This window comes from Nestor notabilis, unplaced genomic scaffold (assembly GCF_000696875.1).
Source record: "Nestor notabilis isolate BGI_N333 unplaced genomic scaffold, ASM69687v1 Scaffold36666, whole genome shotgun sequence".
Classification (NCBI taxonomy): Eukaryota; Metazoa; Chordata; class Aves; order Psittaciformes; family Psittacidae; genus Nestor; species Nestor notabilis.
Genome location: NW_009933968.1, coordinates 22652 through 42155, shown reverse-complemented (window position 1 = coordinate 42155; position 19504 = coordinate 22652). Strand labels below are relative to the sequence as shown.

The 19504-nt window shown below is 38.7% G+C and overlaps 1 protein-coding gene across 1 annotated transcript in view; it reads right to left on the bottom strand.

Annotated features, from left to right (window-relative positions):
• Nucleotides 1-3091: 3091 nt before the first annotated feature.
• Nucleotides 3092-19504, bottom strand: part of HGFAC (HGF activator) — a 38107-nt gene continuing 21694 nt past the window's right edge. Inside the window, exons 6-12 of the mRNA XM_010017107.1 lie at nt 15479-15653; nt 13078-13163; nt 11889-12129; nt 9168-9307; nt 6829-6969; nt 5652-5800; nt 3092-3262 (exon numbers count right to left, since the gene is read on the bottom strand). Of these exons, the coding sequence (XP_010015409.1) occupies nt 3092-3262; nt 5652-5800; nt 6829-6969; nt 9168-9307; nt 11889-12129; nt 13078-13163; nt 15479-15653 (1103 nt within the window). The remainder of the gene's footprint in view (nt 3263-5651; nt 5801-6828; nt 6970-9167; nt 9308-11888; nt 12130-13077; nt 13164-15478; nt 15654-19504) is intronic.

Here is a 19504-nt window from a genome sequence, read left to right as displayed (position 1 = left end):
GGCCTGGGGGCGGTGGGAAAGCCCGGGCTGGATCCTTGCGCCCTCTGCCTCCGCGGAGCGGGGCCTGGCGCCAGCGGGCCGAAACGCCCCCTTTTCCCCTCCCCTTTTACAATGTCCAAATTCCTCTTTCAAAGCCCGTAATTACTGCTCCCCTCGCCTCCCAGAAGACATACAGCCAACTACCCCGGATAAAAATACTCCCTTTTTTTCCCCTCTTCTTTGCAATGCAACTGTCACAAGATAACAACCCACTTACACCAAACCCAGAGCAGCTACAATTAATAGAATAAGATGTGTTAATGATGTCCTCGGATTTATTTCAACGAGCAATGGACTAATTAGAGTCCATTATTCTAAAAATACTCCTACTGCATCTTATTCGATGGTAATTAATTCTTCAGCTTTTTTTTATACAGCACATTTTTCTTTCAATAGCATAATAGAAGGGGGTTTTAGATGTTTGCGTTTATTTCTTTCCTTTGAATTGGTCAGTTTGCAGGGAATAACATATAATTTAATAAAACCATTTTTAAGTGTGTTCCACAATGAATTAGGGAGGTGTTTGTTCAACTGGCTTTGCACTCAAATTCAATTTCAGTGTAAGTGTTTGGAAAAATACCAGATAAACTTTCACTAGTAAATTTAAATTGGATTTTCATTTTAACCAAAGCCATAAGCACTTAAAGGGAAGAGAAAAATATGGACATCCAGTTTCCATGGGGGAATGCTCCACAGAAACCCAGGAGGCAGAAGGTACTGGAGTGCCCCATAGCACTGTGGCCGATGTTAGGGGTGTGAGAGGTCAAGCAAGGACCTCTTGCTTAACCTAGACATGTTTTTGCCACCCCTAGGCTGGCTTTATGGATTTAATACAGTGTTAGTCACTATACAGCAAATGGTCAAATGACAAACTTTGATTCCCCCAAATCATTGCCACAAATTAATTTTAATGCATTCAAAGTATGACTGTATTGACTGAAGGTTTATCATTTAGACCTGAGGGCAGAAGGTAGACTGTCTGTCTCACTTATGAACATTCAATATGTTTTTAAAAATAAGTGTTATTGATTGTATTGATGTTGCTGTATACTGATATAAGCAGCATAGATTTTAAAAATGGGACAGCCAAAAAGCTCTACACAACTAGTCAGAAACACCAGTCTAACACCTTTCCTATCAAACAGCCACCTTCTTTACAGCAGGAGAAGACTGAGAGAATATATATAACACAAAACTACCAGATTAAAAGCATGCACAGGGGAAGGATATTAATGTCAAAGTGAAACTGAAGTCACAGAACAAATATGGATGTTCAGAATGGCATAAGCTTTCTGTGGAAACCTGTTCCAAATTAATCCCTTCCAAAGAAGAGTAAACAGTTCCTTCATGCTGACTTAGTACTTGTCTTTCAGCAGCAGGTACTGTTAGCCTTGTTGCACAATCGCATTCATTTCATGGAGAAAAGCAAGCCAGGCTCGTACTGCAAATGACCAGGAAGGCAAAGCCAGACAAGAAGAGTCTTCAGCTTGGTTTGGAATCAAGATCCCAGAGGTGGATCTTATTTATTCAAGCTAGCGTTTGGTGCTTCAGTAAAACAAGCTGAAGGCTTTGATCTAAGCATTTGCAGTATTCATAGCTGAAAATCACATCCAAGCACTTACATCTGCCTGCTGGAAACTTGTGCAACACTTGCATAAAACTGGGAACACCACCAGCTGAAACTGATCCTTTATGCAGAGCTTTTCTGATGCCTTCCAGAACAGAAAAGTGTCATTTTTCTACCAGCTTGCAACCTGTTGAACAACCTACAGAGGGATTCAAAGATCTACTTGTAACTCTATACATAACAGATTAAGTCCAAGAAACAGAGGGTAAACCTTTTTATTAAACAGTTCACGTCATTTGTCCAGATAACTTTGTTATACACTTGTGCTTAAACAAATGCAGGTTTTGGTTATTTTTCCGTACAAAGTTTCTTTTAACTGCAGAAATCATTTATTGTAACTAAGAAACCCATGAAGATGCTGCCAGTACTATAAAATAAAACATATCTCCGAGTAACTAGGCACCCCTTTAGAATTATCTATCTTAAAACACTGCTTTGCTGGAAATGACAGAATTCAAAATGTTCATTATCACAGAAGAAATACATTTCACATCAACACTTCCAAATGTACACATGTGACCTGGCTAAAGGTTCCCTGTATTAATAATAAAAAATAAAAGTTGTGATTTTCCATTCTTTATACTATGAGATTTTTTTTTGTGTTGAATCATTTCTGCCTTTTTTGCTAACACAGCTGAGTCCGCAGCCTCTCAGCAGCTATATATTGTAATAATTTCTTTGATTGTTCCCATAACAATTCCATAGGCCATGACAGAAAAGCCTGAGGTTTATGAGATCACCAAATCCCCAAGGACAATGTCAAGCTGCTCCCCCAGCCCTCCAGTTTAAAAATCTGTTACAGAAACACCTCCTTTCTGAATTATCTAAACAGTTGAACAACTTGGTAGTACAAAATCTAAGACATCTTCAAAACACTGTCAAACTGAAGAAACATTTAGTCATTTACCATCAAGGTGAAGAGTTTCCACTGCTGTCCTCCTGGCAAGGAGCAGCTCACTGTCTGCAGAAAGTCATAACTGTATCAGCTTGAAATCAGGTGCTCTGACTTCCAACATTATTCAGCAAACACTGTGCTCTCAGAAGGCATTGCATTAACCTTGCTGGAAGGTTGCACACCAGATTCAGCAGAGCTCGGAAGCATGTTTCTGATTTTATGTTGGTGGAACATAAAAGTATGCTTACATGTTTGTTTGAATAAAAACCTAAACTCCCTGTTTTTTCCCCAGAACTGGTTTGTTGCAGTTAGCTGAGGAGCACCTTCACCTTGATCTACTGGTGTCTCTCAACCTGAAATTCAAGAGAACACTTCTGAGGGGAGGAAATTTCATTTCTAGTGCTGGTTTGGAACTGCTAAGAATTACCATGACAGTTTCCATATTGTAGCTTATAGTACAATATTTATGCCACTTTAGTGACACCAAAAGACCCCTGAACCCTGCTTCAAAGGCTAGCATATTTAAGTGTTCAACTAGCTTTTCGGGGGGCTATTTTCTCATTAATCCACTTTACATAGTTCGTCACCCGTGTATATACTCCAGGCTTGTTGACTCTGGCACAGCCATCTCCCCAGCTGATAATCCCGTAGAGGTAAGAGATTTCATTTTCCTCACAGGCCAAAGGTCCACCAGAATCTCCCTGTGTTAAAAGTGAATAAAAATTATCTAATTTGATAAAAAACAATTGGAAAAAGTCCTAAATTAAGAATGTTTGAATGTGAGATATAAACTAAAAGGAAAAAGATATGGAAGCAGCAGTCTACTGAACTTTCATTATAAAAAGAGTTTTTTTAGACATACCTCTAATATAATGGGGGGTTAATTCCACAAAGAATGAAAGTGTCAAAATATCAGATTTTGTTTAAAAACCTGAAATGCTTTTAAATTCAAACGCCTACTGAAGGGTATGGTTGATTTAGGTCACTCTCAATGAGAGTAATGAAGTCATTGAGGCTTAGGCTATGTTGTAATATAGGCCCTGCATGGATGGAGTACGTAAGGCAGAGAATGTTTGGCAAGATCTCAATGAAGTTTATTGCGACGGTCAGAGATCATGGAAGTTTTCAAAGAAAGGTGTCGCATACATACACACTTCTCCATGTGACTGTGGGATGATATAATTTTATGCGGCATACGGGGTTTTTTTGCATCTGTTGAATTTGATACTACTGAGCGTTTACCTTGTCATTAAAACCATAAACTGAAAATAAGACCAAACTAATGTCTGATGACACACTGCTCTGAAGTTGCCTTCTACAGAAATGAAAATCTTGGGAATGAAAATTAAAATGTGACTTAATAAACGGTACTGGTGAAAGGAACCCCCACTCTATTTGTTTGAGACTAAAGAGAAATATTTTTTTTTCCTATTTAAAAAGAAAACACCTTGGGAGCAAAGTAGGAAGGAAAATTATGTTGCCTTTATACTAGGACATTTGTGTGGTAAATGAAGGACATCAAATGAAGTCTCCCATCTGAGATCAATTTACTTCTCAGAACTTGCTTATTTCTCCACACATCATCTTATTGATTGCAATTTTGGTATCTCCTGCACTGATTAAACAAAAAAGTTTTCAATAAAATCTTTAAAAATAATCAAGCAGAACACATTATCTTCTTGTTGTTTCTTGGTCTTGAAATATTTTAATACATAACAGATGGCTTATAATTTAATTTTCTAAGCACACATTAAGAAAACTCAGAGGTCAGCTACATTTGTTGTGACATCAGAGGTCTGTGCTATTTGTCCACACTACAAGTCTGCCAACAGATTCGTCTTCCAAAAAAAAAAATAAGTTATTGATTCACTAGTAATGGTTTCATGTCATGAACACTGTACTTCAGTAACATCAGTGACTCTACATCACTGTTTCTAAGACTTCACAACTCTCTCCAGACTATTTGTGTTTGTGCAGCTCCTCTCTCCTTCCCTCTGCTTTCTTCTTTCTCCCTCTCATTCCTGATCAACTTTGTTTTTCCAGGGCAGGGAGTGAGAATCAGGTACAGTGCTGCATCTTGTATTTGTACTTCCTGGATAAGGCAAGGAAAATTGGGCAAGCAAGGTAATCTCTAGATCTCTAGTGAATATGAACACTTGCAGCCAATATCTAGAATCAGTTCCCAGACCTGGCCTGGAAACCTTGAGCCACTGCTGGCTGCTGCTATTTCACTCTTGACGCCTTTCTTCAGACACTTCTATGACCCCTACAGAGGTTCCAGTACACAGTATACATTATATTCTTTGCTTTATTTAATGTCACTACCATCTATTAGCTATGTGCTGCCTGTTCCCACACTTATGCTAATAGAGCATAACCTTCAAAATGAACTCTAGGTAAAACGTGAAGGTAAGGAATGATCTGATCCTTCATTTAAAAATAGTTTCATCTATCACCACAACAATTCTGCACCCTTATTCAGAGCCAAGATGTGACATAATTCAGAAAGACATGCAAAGTAGTAAGAGCAAGAGGTCATTCCATGAAGGACTGAAGTCATGGAACACCATTTCCAATTGACTGTACCATTAAATCCCACCCACTATAGTAACCTCAGCTCCTTCTTCTTCCAAACCTCACCACTGCTGTACACCTCCTACCCAGGTATCCTTATTTCCACTCAGGTAAGAGGCAGAAGCAGTTCAGGGATTTGGCTCCGCACAGGTTCATGCTGGTTGGCCTGCCAGAACATTCCTGCCAGCTGGCCAACAAACCATTGCCATCACTCTGCAAGCTCAGCCAGGGGCTAAAGCAACTCACCCTCCAGTGTGTAGCCATGACCTGTTATGAAGGTAGGAGGAATACAACACCCTGGGGGTCTTGCCCTTTGGTAGAACTTAATTGACATTTATCACATTACAAACTGAAGATGGAAGCAACATGGTACAGTCACGTAAGTTTCTTTTCTTTAGGAACCTTTCTTTGGAAGTACTTTAACATCAAAAGTAAGCACTGTAACACTGCAAGACTGCAACATTTCTGGCAATAATACACATTTCTATTATCTGCCTAGAAAACTCACAGCATTACCTGACAAGCATCAGTTTTGCTATCAAAGTAGCCAGCACAGAACATATTTTCAGTGATTTCTGTTCCATAAATTTCAGGACTTCTGCACTTCTCCTCAGCAATGATGGGAACCAGTGTTTCTTGCAGGATATCGGAATAACCAGATACATCTTGAAAACAATACCCCAGAAAGGAAAAGAAAGTAATTTTTTTCTTTTTTGAATGTGAAGAGCATGACATGAAAACACAATATACAATAGAACATATAAACACACTTAACAGCTCCCAGTTATATTGTGTAGTGGATCTCTTTAAAAGATAATAATTTTTCTAACAATCATATCACCTTCTGCTCCTCCAGTCAGACTCCATGCTCTTTAAAATAACAGTATGCCATGTCCAGTCATTAATCCACATTGTGTTCTCTCATATTCTAGAGACTCATGAACAGTCCCCCAGCACTCCTGTCCTCTCCTCTTTCCAGATGTGATATTGAATCATCACTTTATCGAAGGTTCCATTACATCTTTTTGCCTTTAGACTACACATTTAGATCAGGACAACATTTACTCATACTAATCTCTTATCAAAATGAGGCAGCACACTCCCCCATCTTTCTCATCTGCCTACATCAGTCTCTGCCATCTCCACATCAAAGCAGCATGGACAAGCCTCATAATCCTGAAATTCTGCATCTGAATGGATAGGATGTATTTTTCCACCTTTCTCAAGCGCAAGCACTTCTTAGTCCAAAGCCTACCTGGACCTCTCTTGTAGATGTTTCCAAAGTTCATTACTGGTGAAGGGAAAGATCTCCTCCATTACAGACTAGTAAGTTGCTTGTGTTTGGTTTGCAGTCTTTACTATCTACCTTGGGAAAACAGGATTCATTTGACTCACATGTCAAGCCGTTGGACCTATAACTAGGCTACTTGCTCCCCTCCCAGTCCATGGAGATCTAGCTAGCTCATAGCTCATCTCATCCTAGAATAGACATAAACATTTGGTCAAGGGAACCACATTCCAAATTCCAAGAAATTCAAAGTTCAGGATGACTATTTCAAACGTAAATGTTGTAAACATCTAAACGTATGTACAAAGATTCCCACCAGAAGTCTCTTGGAAAGTATTTTACAAAACTATCAGTTATATAACACAACCTTGAGCATTATGTTTTAATTATCATCATTTTACTCACTCTCATGCCTGTGTCCCCATCCAGAAATCTGACATTTGGACTGATCAGGGAAAACAGTGTTACTTTCCGGCAAGCAGATGGGCTGAACAAACTGGGACTTGACTGCACAACGTTGGCCATTCTTCTTCAGCTTAACCAAAGCTGCAGAACAGAAAATATAGGAAGAATAAAGTGACTGTTCCCTCTCTTTGATGGGATTGGCAGCAATGGGTCTCAGATACAACTTTAATTATCCCCTAAGCCTCTCTTAATTAAGATATTTCAATCAAAGACAGACAGGCTCATCTCAACAGCACCTCATTTCACCACAAATTGAAGGCTGAAAGATTCAGCTACTCCCCTTGTGGGAATATTTATTTTATGCTGTGCTCACTGAGCAGATTTTGCTTCATTGCCTTTGTAGAGAAGATAGAAAATACATATGTCTCCTCCCACCTTAAAGTTAAATAACAGTGACATATCCACAACTTTCAGCTGAAATAAGTGGGATGTGCAAGTGCTCATTGCTTCTGAAAGTCTGGCCACCTGCCTAATTCTGATTTGATTTAAAAAATAATTACTGAAAGAGCTGGTGTATATAATGCTCTGTTAGCACCAAGTTCAGCAAAATTCAAGATCTTGAAAATTAAGAAATAGAAAAATCAGGATATTTCAAAAGCTACAAAGAATTACACAGCCTAAACAACCTTTACTATCCCCCCATGGGGTTGAAAATAGTGTAAATTCAGAGCTGTGCAGCTTCATGAGCTTGATAGAGAAAGAAAATGTCAAAAATAGCAGAAATGTTGGTTTCCCTGTAGCAAATCCCCTGCGCTTGGCTATAGAACAACAAAGGGGTCATCGTACTTGGTGTAACAAGGGCAGCATGTTGGTTTTGGACACACCAGGCAAAGAGGACAGACCTATGAGGTGGACTCACCTATTAAAGCTTCACATCATGCCTTTTGGAAGCCTCAGGTTTTCTAAGCCCAGCTATGTCAAAAGCAAGAAATGCCGCTGGATAGTCTCATTTCTCTACTGACTACAATTTTTGGCCATTGTGGAACAGATAAAGTGCATCTCACAAGCTGAGAAACCTACACAGACTGTGCTCCAATACTAGCAGCTTGCTCTTCCTCACCTTCCTCCTCCTACCCACCAACTCTGCCTGTTCCTGAATCCCCTCAAATCCCCAGCAAACACTCATGTGGTAGTTGTTTCCTTCAGAAAAGCATTTTCAGCATGAAATAACTCTTCTGCTGCATCAGTAGAGATCACTGACAGGGCAGAACATGCCCCCACATCTTCCTCCCATACTCCCCCAGTTTCTACCTGCCTGTTTTTACAATTGGGCTCATCTTAGGCACTCCATGTTCAGCTGACCCTAGATGTGGATACTGCACATTGGTGAGGCTTGCCAAATTTCAGCGTAATTTAAAAAGTTGGGAGATCTCAAAGTGCCAACAGTGGTTTACACCAGGGTATCTCAAAGTAGAGTAATACTCCGCATCCAGTTCATCTCATGCTACACTGTGACAGAGCTCCCACTAACACAGAATCTGAATGCTTTTTGCTACAGAGTAAAAAATATTCACCACCCAGGAGCAAAAAAGCCAGTACATGTTTCACCTAAAATATCCCTAATGCCATAGTCTCATAGACAAAGTGCTCACACAGCTTGACACCCTGGGGTGATGTACCACCTTCCACAGGAGCAGATCAGAAAGTAAGAAGCAAGTTGCTGTTCTATTGTCATTCTGACTAATATTATAAGGTCAATCAGAAGGGCATTTAACTTTTGACTGATAAGACAGCTGATTTTTAAATCTCTCTCAGTGTAAAAAATGACTCTTAGTAACACAGATTTTCAGAGCAGATGGGGTTATTATATTCATCTAGTCAGATCCTCTATACAATACAGACAATAGAATTTTACCAAGTAATTCCTGCATCAAGCCCACAGTTTCTGGTTCAGTTGAAAAAATGCCTAATCGCACAAAGACTTGAAGTGATGATGAATCTGCCATGCATCTAGGTAAATTGTTCCAAAAGCTAATTATCATAATTAGTTAAAAGTTGCAATTTATTTCTCATCTGAATTTGTCTAGCTTTCAGATGCTGTTATAACTCTAGTAGAACTAAGAAGCCACTGCCCTTGAAAGCCTCTCCTAATATCTATGATTTGTCCCTGCCCATAGCAGAGGGGGTGGAACTAAATGATCTTTAAGGTCCCTTCCAACCCAAAACATTCTATGATTCTATGATTTTTCCACTATGAAGGCAGTTTTTTGACAGATCAACTAAACTTTAGACTAAGTTGAGTAAACAAAAAACAAAACCGTAGGAACAAAGATACTCACCAATATCATGGTCAGTAGGGTTGAACACAGAATACTGAGGATGCAAGATGTATTTCTCTATTTCAAATGTTTGTGTTACATCAGTTGTTTTATTAAATATATGCTGACCCAGAACTACTGTAATAGTGGATTTTAGTGGACTGTAATACAAAAGAGAGAACAAGCAGTTCTGTGGTTAACAGAACAAATGAAACCTAGTTTCCAAAGGCTGCATATCCCATGAACTATTACAACCTCAGCCCCACAACACATCCCTTATTTACCCTCTTATAATGCCTTGACCTGTTTCCCAGGCTTCCTACCTACTGCAGGCCAGGAAAAAGATGACTAATGTTACAGTGAATCCCAAGCTCTGTGGGTCCTGATTAACCTAATTAAAGGCTGTTGGTCCTTGGCAGAAGGAAAAGGCAATCACAGGTTCTTCTGCCCAGCTGCTGTCTGACTAACAAACACCTTCAGGGGCTGTAAACACTTCTTGTTCTAGAAACCTGAGTCAACTTTGGCCAGATTTTGCCAATATGTTCAAAAATTACTGGAGAAGGTATAGGGGACCAAAAGATGAGTCAAGTCACGGTGAATATCTCATTTCTTTGGGAACCAAGTCCTTAAAAATATCAGACACGTCGAGGTTTTAAAGGCGCTGCCAAACTGAGAACGCAGGAACATCTGGGCAGCTTCCACTTAAGAGCTATCACTACTTCTGCTCTGAGATTAGATTGATCTGTGTTAAATCTTCTGTCTAGAATCAAAATCATCTTGGTAGATGAAGGTCCCAACAGCACACTGATCTGATGGGAAAAAACACACTTAGAGGTGAATACAGCTTTTGCAATTCATGCCATCTTTTTCAGCCATTGATTGTTTACCTTAAAAAGGTCACAGTCCTCTCATATCCAGTGTCCTGGGACAATAAACTAATAACAACCAGTAACAACAGTTGGGAAGAAAGGGACATTTGGGAATAATCAGTGTGAAAACAGTACTGTGCAGGAAAAACATTAAATTCTCTAGCTTTGAATGCAAAGGAATTGAAATTTCACTCTTGTTTTGAACCAATTTAATTTGTGTGTGCATAAGTCTGCAATGAATTTAGTCAGCAAGTGTCTTCAACACTGGAGCACTCGTATGTTTTGTTCTTCAGTGCAGGAGTAGAAAATATCTGCTGTCACATGTCATGCACAAATGCAGAGTGGTTAACATCACTGCAGTTGCCCTTGCTGTATCAGTAGTGCCCATCAGAACAACTGTGGACTCTCTTTCAGTGCTGAGCATGAAGCAGTGATCAACAATAACGTACTTAGAGGAAAGACATTCTGTCTAATTGCAGCACAGAGAGCAGGCAGCTACCCTGCAACGATCTCTATGCGTATCATTTTTTAAAAAAAGGAAAATTCAAAGTTTATTTGTTTGCAACTGGAAAACGAGAAGACAACAAAATATTCTTCAATCTATATGAAAGGCCAGGATTTTCTCAGTGCTCTTGCAGTGGGAAACCAACCCTCCTCAGAAATCAGATTCTGGGGCCTTTAAAAGAGTAGAAGTGCTTCCCGCAACAGTATTTAGAAGAGATTTTAAAGGCACTGAATGGTTCTACTATGACTTACAGATGGTTCATTCAGGGGAAAAATATAAAACAGGAGGGGTTACAGAAAAGGAAACAAAACAAAACAAAAAAGAAGTTATCTGCACAGGTATCTATTGTCGCCTAGTGGAACCCAGTTGAAATTGTGGCTAACAGAGGTATTAAACATACGGAAGAGTGCAAATTACAATGCAGCAATTATGGAAAATCTCTATGTACCAAACCACCAGCTGGAAGTGGGTGGAAATGTCCTGAATAGCTGCCAAAGTTAGTAGCTATTTCACAACATTTGAAAAACAAATGCGTTGTGGCTCGAGCTCCAAATGCTTCAGTACAGCATTCACAATGGTATTATTAGCTCTACAAGCTATCAGTGTATGCATTCTGGCACGAAGTTTTCTGTTTCTCTTGGCTTCTTTACTATGCAAAGGAACAACGGGTATGAAATGATGTAATGTTTTTTCCCCATCTATGTGATCAAACGGAAATCGGGAAAACTGTTCAGCATTTGTATAAAATGCAGTATTTAGAAAAAAGTAAGAGCATCCTGTGGTCAATATTCTCTCCAGTGTCCCACATGAGACAAAAAAACCACCAAAAAACCACAAAACAACTCTCAAAGAAATGAGCCTCAAAGTTTTAACAGTTCAGTTCTTCCCTTTGGTTTTTTTTAAAGCTCAGCCCACTCTATTTTTGTCAACCAACAGTAATTCATTGTCTCTAATAAATCAGTGCTTGGCCATTGCAGCCACAGCAGTGAGCATAGTCATCTCTTATATCTCAAAGCAGGTATAAACACCCAAAAAAGTAACTGAGGAGAAGAGAATTAGTTATATCCCCCTGCAGATGCCTGCAATTGCAAGCTCCCATTCTATGTCCTGCACCGCCCTACCTTGTTCCATCAGTGAGATCATTTAGTGCCTTTGAGACTCCTTAAGGAACAAGATAGGAGCTTATGAGATAGTAGCACTCCAAGCTATTTGGTAGTTCATGAATGGCAGAAACTCCTTTTGAAACATTGGTCTTTTATAATATCATCTTCTTTCTTATTTGTTTCAGTTTGGGTTTGTTGTGAGCCACAAGCAGACAATGTCTCTGGGGAGGAGAGGACCAACTGTCATACTAATGGGTGAGTTTACCTGTTCGCAAAGCAATGTGCTGCTGACACAACCCAGCAAGTCTGAATAAGGCTTCCGCCGCAGAAACTCTCTCCAATATATATAGCTGCTGCCCAGGGATGAGATCCAGGCAGAGAAGAAGATCCCCCAACAATCCTAGGTCTCACAAAACTTCTTTTTTTGTGTCTTCTCCCACACGCTCTTCTGGTAACTGCGAAAGTATCTACATTGTCTGGAACTGGCGGCTTCCTTTCCCTGCTTGCTGAGATATAAAGGGATATGGCATCAGACTATAAATCCTTGTGATTTCTAAGGACTGGAACTTTTATAGGCATCTTAAAAAGAGAGGTTTGTTAAATTGTCATTAAACATTCACATATAAGTGAATCTCATTCACTTCTTCAGGTGACTTGCAAGACTGAAAGCTATCCCTATTCCAAACACTGGCTACATGTGTACTAGAGTGAATTACATGCAGTTGTGGACGTTCCCAGACACTGTTTCATTTACCAGTAGGAATGTAACCTTCGCTATCCAAGGAGGCACAACAGAACGCACAATACATCACATGTGCATTTGTGGACTCTGGACTGAGCTTTGCCATTGCCATTGCCATTGCAATAGCAAGGACTAGAACACTTTTGTTAGTATCATCTACTGAAAGCATTAGAACCATAAAAGGGAAATAAAAAGATGTACTTTATAAACTTCTGTTTCAGATTACAACTGTTTTCTAAAGGTCAGCTTCAGCATTAACAAGAACTAAATATTAATTTAGGGAAGAGCAGAATCCTTAGGTTTTGGAATTAAATGCTATGTCTCATTACATCTTCAGCTTCCAGTCCTTCTATTTGCTTACAGAGGCCCATTCACTTCTCTGGGCCTGTAATTCCCTGAATGATGACAATTTGTACCAAAGCATCAATCATTTCTGTGGTCTTGCATGTTCTAGCAGAAAAATTGGTGATATTGGGATGATTGTGACTGAAAGCAATAGTGTGACACCACTATTATTTCAGGACAAGAATCACAGCTCTAAAAAATGCAAAAGAAGACTGTTGTTGTCATTTGATTAAATGCAAACAGTAAAATATTCAACACTCCTGGGAACAGTAGAACATTCAAAATTATGCAGTGGAAACTTGTTCTAGTATCAATTAACCTTTCTTCATGCATTCATAGCATGGGTTTTAAGAGAACCTTTACGTACCACAAGATGGAATGTCACAATACTCCCAAGACAAACTGTTGTCCTTCATGATGTAGCACCATGGTTTCTCATCATCATCTGGATTTCTAATTAATTCAGGGAGAAAGTAAATTACTAGCATTAAACACAATGTTGTTCCAAGCTTCCCAGAGGCTTTCTGCTTTTTCCTCTTGCACCATGCAAAGGACTGACAGGACTCTCAGGTTTTGAGCCATCTGACAACGTGCTGAAGCACCTGCTAACCCCTAAATGCAGCCTTTCAGTAGAATTCATCATGCTTACAGCTAACCAAGTCTACAGTTCTCTAGAACCTGAAGTACAGACACATGACTAAACACCTGTAAAATTTGCCTACAAGTATTTGGATGCATGAACATGTTCACATGGTTTAAATACAGCCCACACTGAAGTGCTTTAAGAGATAGCAGCTCAGCTATTTTCAGGACTAAATCCCATGGGAGAGGTTCCTTTTTTAGGTGATTTTATTAAGCAAGGAAATTCCAACACAGGTAGATTCATAGAAAATCCATCACAAGAATAGCTAGCAGAAACAAATTTGGGAAGCTCAGGTTCACATTCCCTGGGGAGTCTGAGGAAACAAAAATATTGTGCTCCTCAAAAGGAAAAAAGAAATAAAAGGAACACCAGAAACAGTTTAGCCCTTTGTTACCTTGGTGTTAAACAGGTTTTGGGTTGATTCCATTATGGTTTCTCTATGGTACAGCCCAATTGTTTTTATCAATGCCTTATAAGTAACCAGAAATTTGCCCAGTTTACTCTTCTGAGAATATAGGCAAACTTTGGAGATGCAGAAAGATGTTCAGTAGACCAAGAAAAATAGACAAAGTACTTCAGGGCTCCAGATAAACAGTAATTCTAATTTCAGTTGGATTTATCAGAAGCACTGTCTATTATTGTAAGGTTCTTTGATTTATTTTTTTTTTAATATAACTGCTTTTCAGAAAAAGATTAAAGCCCTTTCAAATTCTCAGAACTGAAGCAGCAACACAGGTTGAGTCATCTTCCACCAACATTGTTTCTAAATTAGACTGTTTGAAGAAGAAGATATCTGCAGGATTATATAGTACAGCAGAGATATCCCCAGAAATTATAACAAGCTGACAAAAAAAGTGAAAAGCTTTTTTCTCAGCTCTGCAGAGCATGAACACATCAGCTCCTACACCATTTTGTTCTCTGCATTGCAAATCTGCAAGTGAATATTGTGCTTAAATGATGCAAATCAAAGGGATCAGGTTTTATCAAAGCATATAATATGTGCCTGGTAAATTGCCATACTGTGCTGGGACACCATGAATCTCATACTTGAGTGCTTGGATCGGGACCGAGCCTTGGAAAAGAAGCCGACCTGGGTTAAGAGAGGGGGTAGGAACTGCTTATTTTTAGTTTGTGTTAGACAGAGAAGAGCTACTTTCAGCATGTATGCATGGTTTTTATCATCAAACAAACTAGGAAGTGCAGTACATTCTGATTTTCCTGAAGTACTGGTCTAACTTCCACATGGCGGAAAAATAAAATAAAATAAAATAATATAATATAAAATAAACCAAAAAGTAAAATACCAGCCCACAACACCAAAACTTAGTCATGCACCAGTAATTTATGGAGAATGATCTAAAGTTTGCCAACTCTAGCATTTGCTCATCTCCAGGATTCTATCTAAATGGAAGCATTTCCTTTATTTGTGGATATACATTGATCTCATGAAGACCTCAGAGACAAGGGGAACACGAAGTGACTGAGGAGAAAGCACAGACCTGTATACCACAAGCTATTTTCATTACAGCTGAACCGAAAACTTCATCAGAAATGTCGTTTATTGATATGTGGTCCAATCAAAATTGAAACACTGTGAAATCTTATTTGGCAATAGTTTTGATTTGGAAGAAAACCAGGAAAGAAATTTGACATCCCATTTCTACATTACTTAAATATAGCACTTTGATTTTTCATTTTCAAATAACTTTTCACTTCTGAAAATGTTTTCCTTTATGTTACATATTTCACAATTTAAGAATTAGAAATAAAAAGTCAACCATTTCAATTTGGCTTCTGCATTCCTTTTTCCTTTTGGATACTCATTTATGAATAATTTCAAAGGTTTTGCACTATGGTCTCATTTGAGAAAAATAAAATAAATCCCAGAAAAAAAAGAAGACCTGGAATTTCCAACATTATTTTGTGTCTGAGCTTCTCCAGAAAGACCCAGCTAGTGATTTGGCCTATCTACCAGACGTTGCATTCTGTACATTTGCACCGCTTGTGTCAGGCTGTCAAGTCCGAGGCAGGGATAACACCTGATTCGAGATTCCTGCCCTTCTCCCTTCCACAATACATCTATCTCCTGATTTACAAACACAGGGCAAATGAGAACTTTTCTCACCTGCAGTAAGAGTGTGGCCCCAAGCCAAGCTGTACTGCTTTCTCAACACTGTCGACATGGAGCTCTTGGTAAAGCAAGTCTGAATTCCAAGGCAAGCAGCTGTGTCCAGAAATGGTTGTCTTTGCCGTACCTCTGTACTCCGTGCCATTGCCAACAAAGCATCGATGGTCAGGAACTGGCAAAGTAGATGACACTGGTCAGGAATTGATGCAAATTACATGTCAAATACTTATTTCACAGCTGAGGTCCCAAATGAGAGCCAGTGAGCCCAATTTTTGTGCATTTCACCTTTCACAGGAATTGAATGCAATAAATTAGGACTTCTTTTTAATTGAAAAAGAACCCAAGAAGTTAAACCTTCTGTTTAAAATTAGTAGTGAGTTAGCCTTGTTTAACACATGCACAAATAGCTATTCAACAGGCAGAAAATTAAACCTAAAATTTATACTGCGTATTGGAGATTTTAGTCAGCAATCTGCAGCACAGTCAGCAATATGGCTGGGATTCCTCCTGTCTAATTTTAGACACAACTGAGCTCATCACTGGAGACTCCCTCTTTAGTCAATTAAAACAGGCATTTCCAGCACCAAACCGATCCAGCCTGTTTTAGGTGACTTTTTTAAGATGAGATGAATGATGCCATGCAGTCTTGACTACATTGACTGAAATCTCCATTGACAATAAAGGGAGCTTAAGTCCACCAGCTCAGATAGAGACATCTGTGTTGTAAAGCAGTAAAAACCATCCTGACCTGCAGGAACTGCTTTAAAGGCCTGATTTTGAAAAATACTTCTTCTTATGGCCTCATACATACCCATATATATATATATATACACTGTGCCCATGTATATTACATTATATACATGTAGCTACATATTGCACTTACACCAATTTTGCAAAAAAACTTGAATAGTAAGTTGAATTTCCTTATTTAAAACACATGTCTTTTTCACCTGCACATGGGTTATTTCTTCAAATAGGTCTGACACATACATATTCTATGACCTGTATACTCAGCTGCCAAGATCTATCAACAGCACATACCAGATTATGGCTGAAAAACATATGGGGTTGCATTTATATACCAATAGCTACACTAAGCAGAAAGTCTACACCTCAAAACACAGCTCAAAGTATCCGAAAGGAAACACAAAACCACCTAATGTACAAAGAGGATTAATTGTGACTTGAGCCTCAGAGGGCTTCTTATCCCAGCCATGTCAGTGTGAGTTATCCTTGACATCTGCAAGACTGGTGGAATCGTCTTCTAAACTTATAAACATACTTAAATATATAACATCATGATATTGCCTGACTGTTGAAAAACACACTGTGAGGATGATCTATCACACCACAGAATGTGGACAGCTATTGCCAAAAGTCTGTTTACTTTGACAGAACAAGGTGACACATGAACAGGGGCATAGAACTAGCCCTAAAATCACAGCACTGAACTGTTGATGTCAATTATTCTTCCAAGTTATCAGTATATAAACAGACCTCAAATCACAAGCAAGCAAAGGGCATAATTCTGGGAGCTGGAGATCAAGAAGTTTGGTGCAAGTCCTTCAGTGTGAGTTAACATACAAATACTTACCAAAATTTGCTTTCTTGCTTGGCCTGGCAGACACGTGTGAGACAATGAGGCAACATTTTCTCCCACCTGCACCCTGAATCAAATCCTTTTTATTTCAGTAACTATGAATATAACATTAAATCAAACTCATATTTTAGCAACCATAATCTAGGAGCTCACAGAAAATAATATGTCTATCATTTGTATTCCTAGCAATAGTAACCATTTCTTGGCAACGCTGCCATTTATTTTCTGGGCAAGTTGCAAGTTATGCTGCTTTGTTTGCCTGAAACAGTGTCACAAAAATACCACTATCATGCTGTATGCTAAATTCTTTCAGTTCTCCATGGAAGTGCCAGGCGTTATTTTTATTTGTATTGTATTTATGACATTCAGAAATGATTTGAAGTTGACTACTTTTAGGATGAAACATGAAGTTCTGTTTCGGTGCAGAACCAGGGCCATATTCTGCAATACCCATGGTTTGGACATCTTGCAGGTGGTGTTTACAAGTTGTGCTCATTCTTGTTAGGCTTAAAATCCAATACATCTCTGCTTTACCAGGTCTGCCAGCCATTGCTAAAGCTGCCAGAAGATTTTAACTGGAAGAATTTGGTCCCTTTCTAAATCATTCCTCCTGTTCTCCTTCTGTTATTAAGAAGTTTAGATTACATATTGCACTTGTTGGGAGGAACAGTAATATCTCTCAGTTCTTTTTACTTTTAGTTTTATAAGGGGTATTTTGGGCACAGAAGTAAAGTGACTTAAACTCGTATCTTGTGGAGAAGCATCTAGGTTAACACAGTTGTTTCATTAGCAGCTTCAGTCTATTTTCCATCGGTCTATTTTCCACTCCAGCAAGCTTTATTCCTCTGCTTTGCAGTACCACCACAGTACCCACATCACCACTCATTAAAGGGCACTTCATTACGTATCTAAGGCCATTGAGAAGTATGTGCAAAGCCTAATAAATTACCTGTAGTTCAGGAGAAACAGTTTTCAAAAAAAACCTCTGCAACTAATTCAGTCATATAGATCTCTTGCTTCTAATACTCTTATTTTTCTGTTGTAGCACTGAAAAAATCTCTTTTTCCCTCTTTGTCAGAAGTGGTGTGTAGGTGGTCTGCTTTCGGCAGTTCTTAAGGGATTGCTCTGACTGGGAATTATTCGTTCCCAATTCTTTATAGCTTGTGCAACTTCTCCTAACTCTGAAACATATTTATTTTCCTGTGTGGAAGAAAGTAATGGAAGGCATAATATATGTATTTTTCCTGTTCATTCACTTCCCTGTGGTACTGCCAATCACTATGTTAAGAGTAGAAATGACCTAAAATTTCACATGATGAAAGTTTTGATGCAAACACAGATTCAAGTTACTCAGCAGACCTATGCCACTATCATCACCATTCATTTCTTTTCACCAAAAAAAAAAAAACCAAAAACAAAACCAAGAAATAATTTAAACCTAGAAATCATTTCCAGTGGTGTTCTATTTTTTTAATCCAAAAGTTTTCAATAGTTCACATAAAACATTCTAGTTGTGTTAGGATGGTATATTTTATCAGCATGTCACACCAATTCTTTGCCTTTTCATTCTCCAGTAAAAAGCAGTTTCAAGTCTTAAAATTAAAAGCAACCTGAAATAGCAGTTATCCAACCAGTTCTAATTACTAACTTCCTGAGAACACAAGACTTTTTGTCAGCAGATCTTGCTTCAAAGTTCTGTAGTTACATACCTGAACATTTTTAGGAGTTTCTTTTGGAAGTCTTTCTGTAGAAAACAATGGATCTTTTAGATCTGCTTTTCTCCAAAACATCTCATCAGTAATTTTCCTAATATTTTTGAGCTTTGACAGTATTTTCCTTCCAGATAAGCTGTTTCATTCTGTTAATAAAAATACATTTTTCCCCTGATGGTCTTAATCCTGGGACAGGATAGTTTTAAGTAACTCTTTCATTCAGTAATGTTTTGTTTTAAGCCTGACCAACCTGTAATGTTTTCATTAAATAGGATGTTAATTTATTTTTTTGTATTGCTCTATATCAGCTGATGTAAGCTTCTGCTTACAATTGGCTTTACAAAACATCTTCTCCAGTGTCTCAAGTACCAATTATCCAGATGGAAGAGTTCTTTAGAAAATCATAAACTAAAGCAAAACCTTGGTGGAATTAGGAGAACATGCTTCATCAGAGCTTTCCTGGAGCACATGTCTACTCCTGTTGCAGTGCCACAGGCGAAGGCTTGAGTGCTTGCCCTATACCCCCTGCCCTGGTCAGAGAGAGCACTCACTAGGTAGCAGCTGGTTTACAAGACAGAGCATTTGTATGTCTCTGAGGCCTTTCTAATACATCTATCAATGTGTATTTCCACCTAATCCTGTTTCATCTGTTTGTTAGCAGTGAAGATGAATAGCAATAAGCAGTGAAATGTTATGCCTTTGCATTGCTTA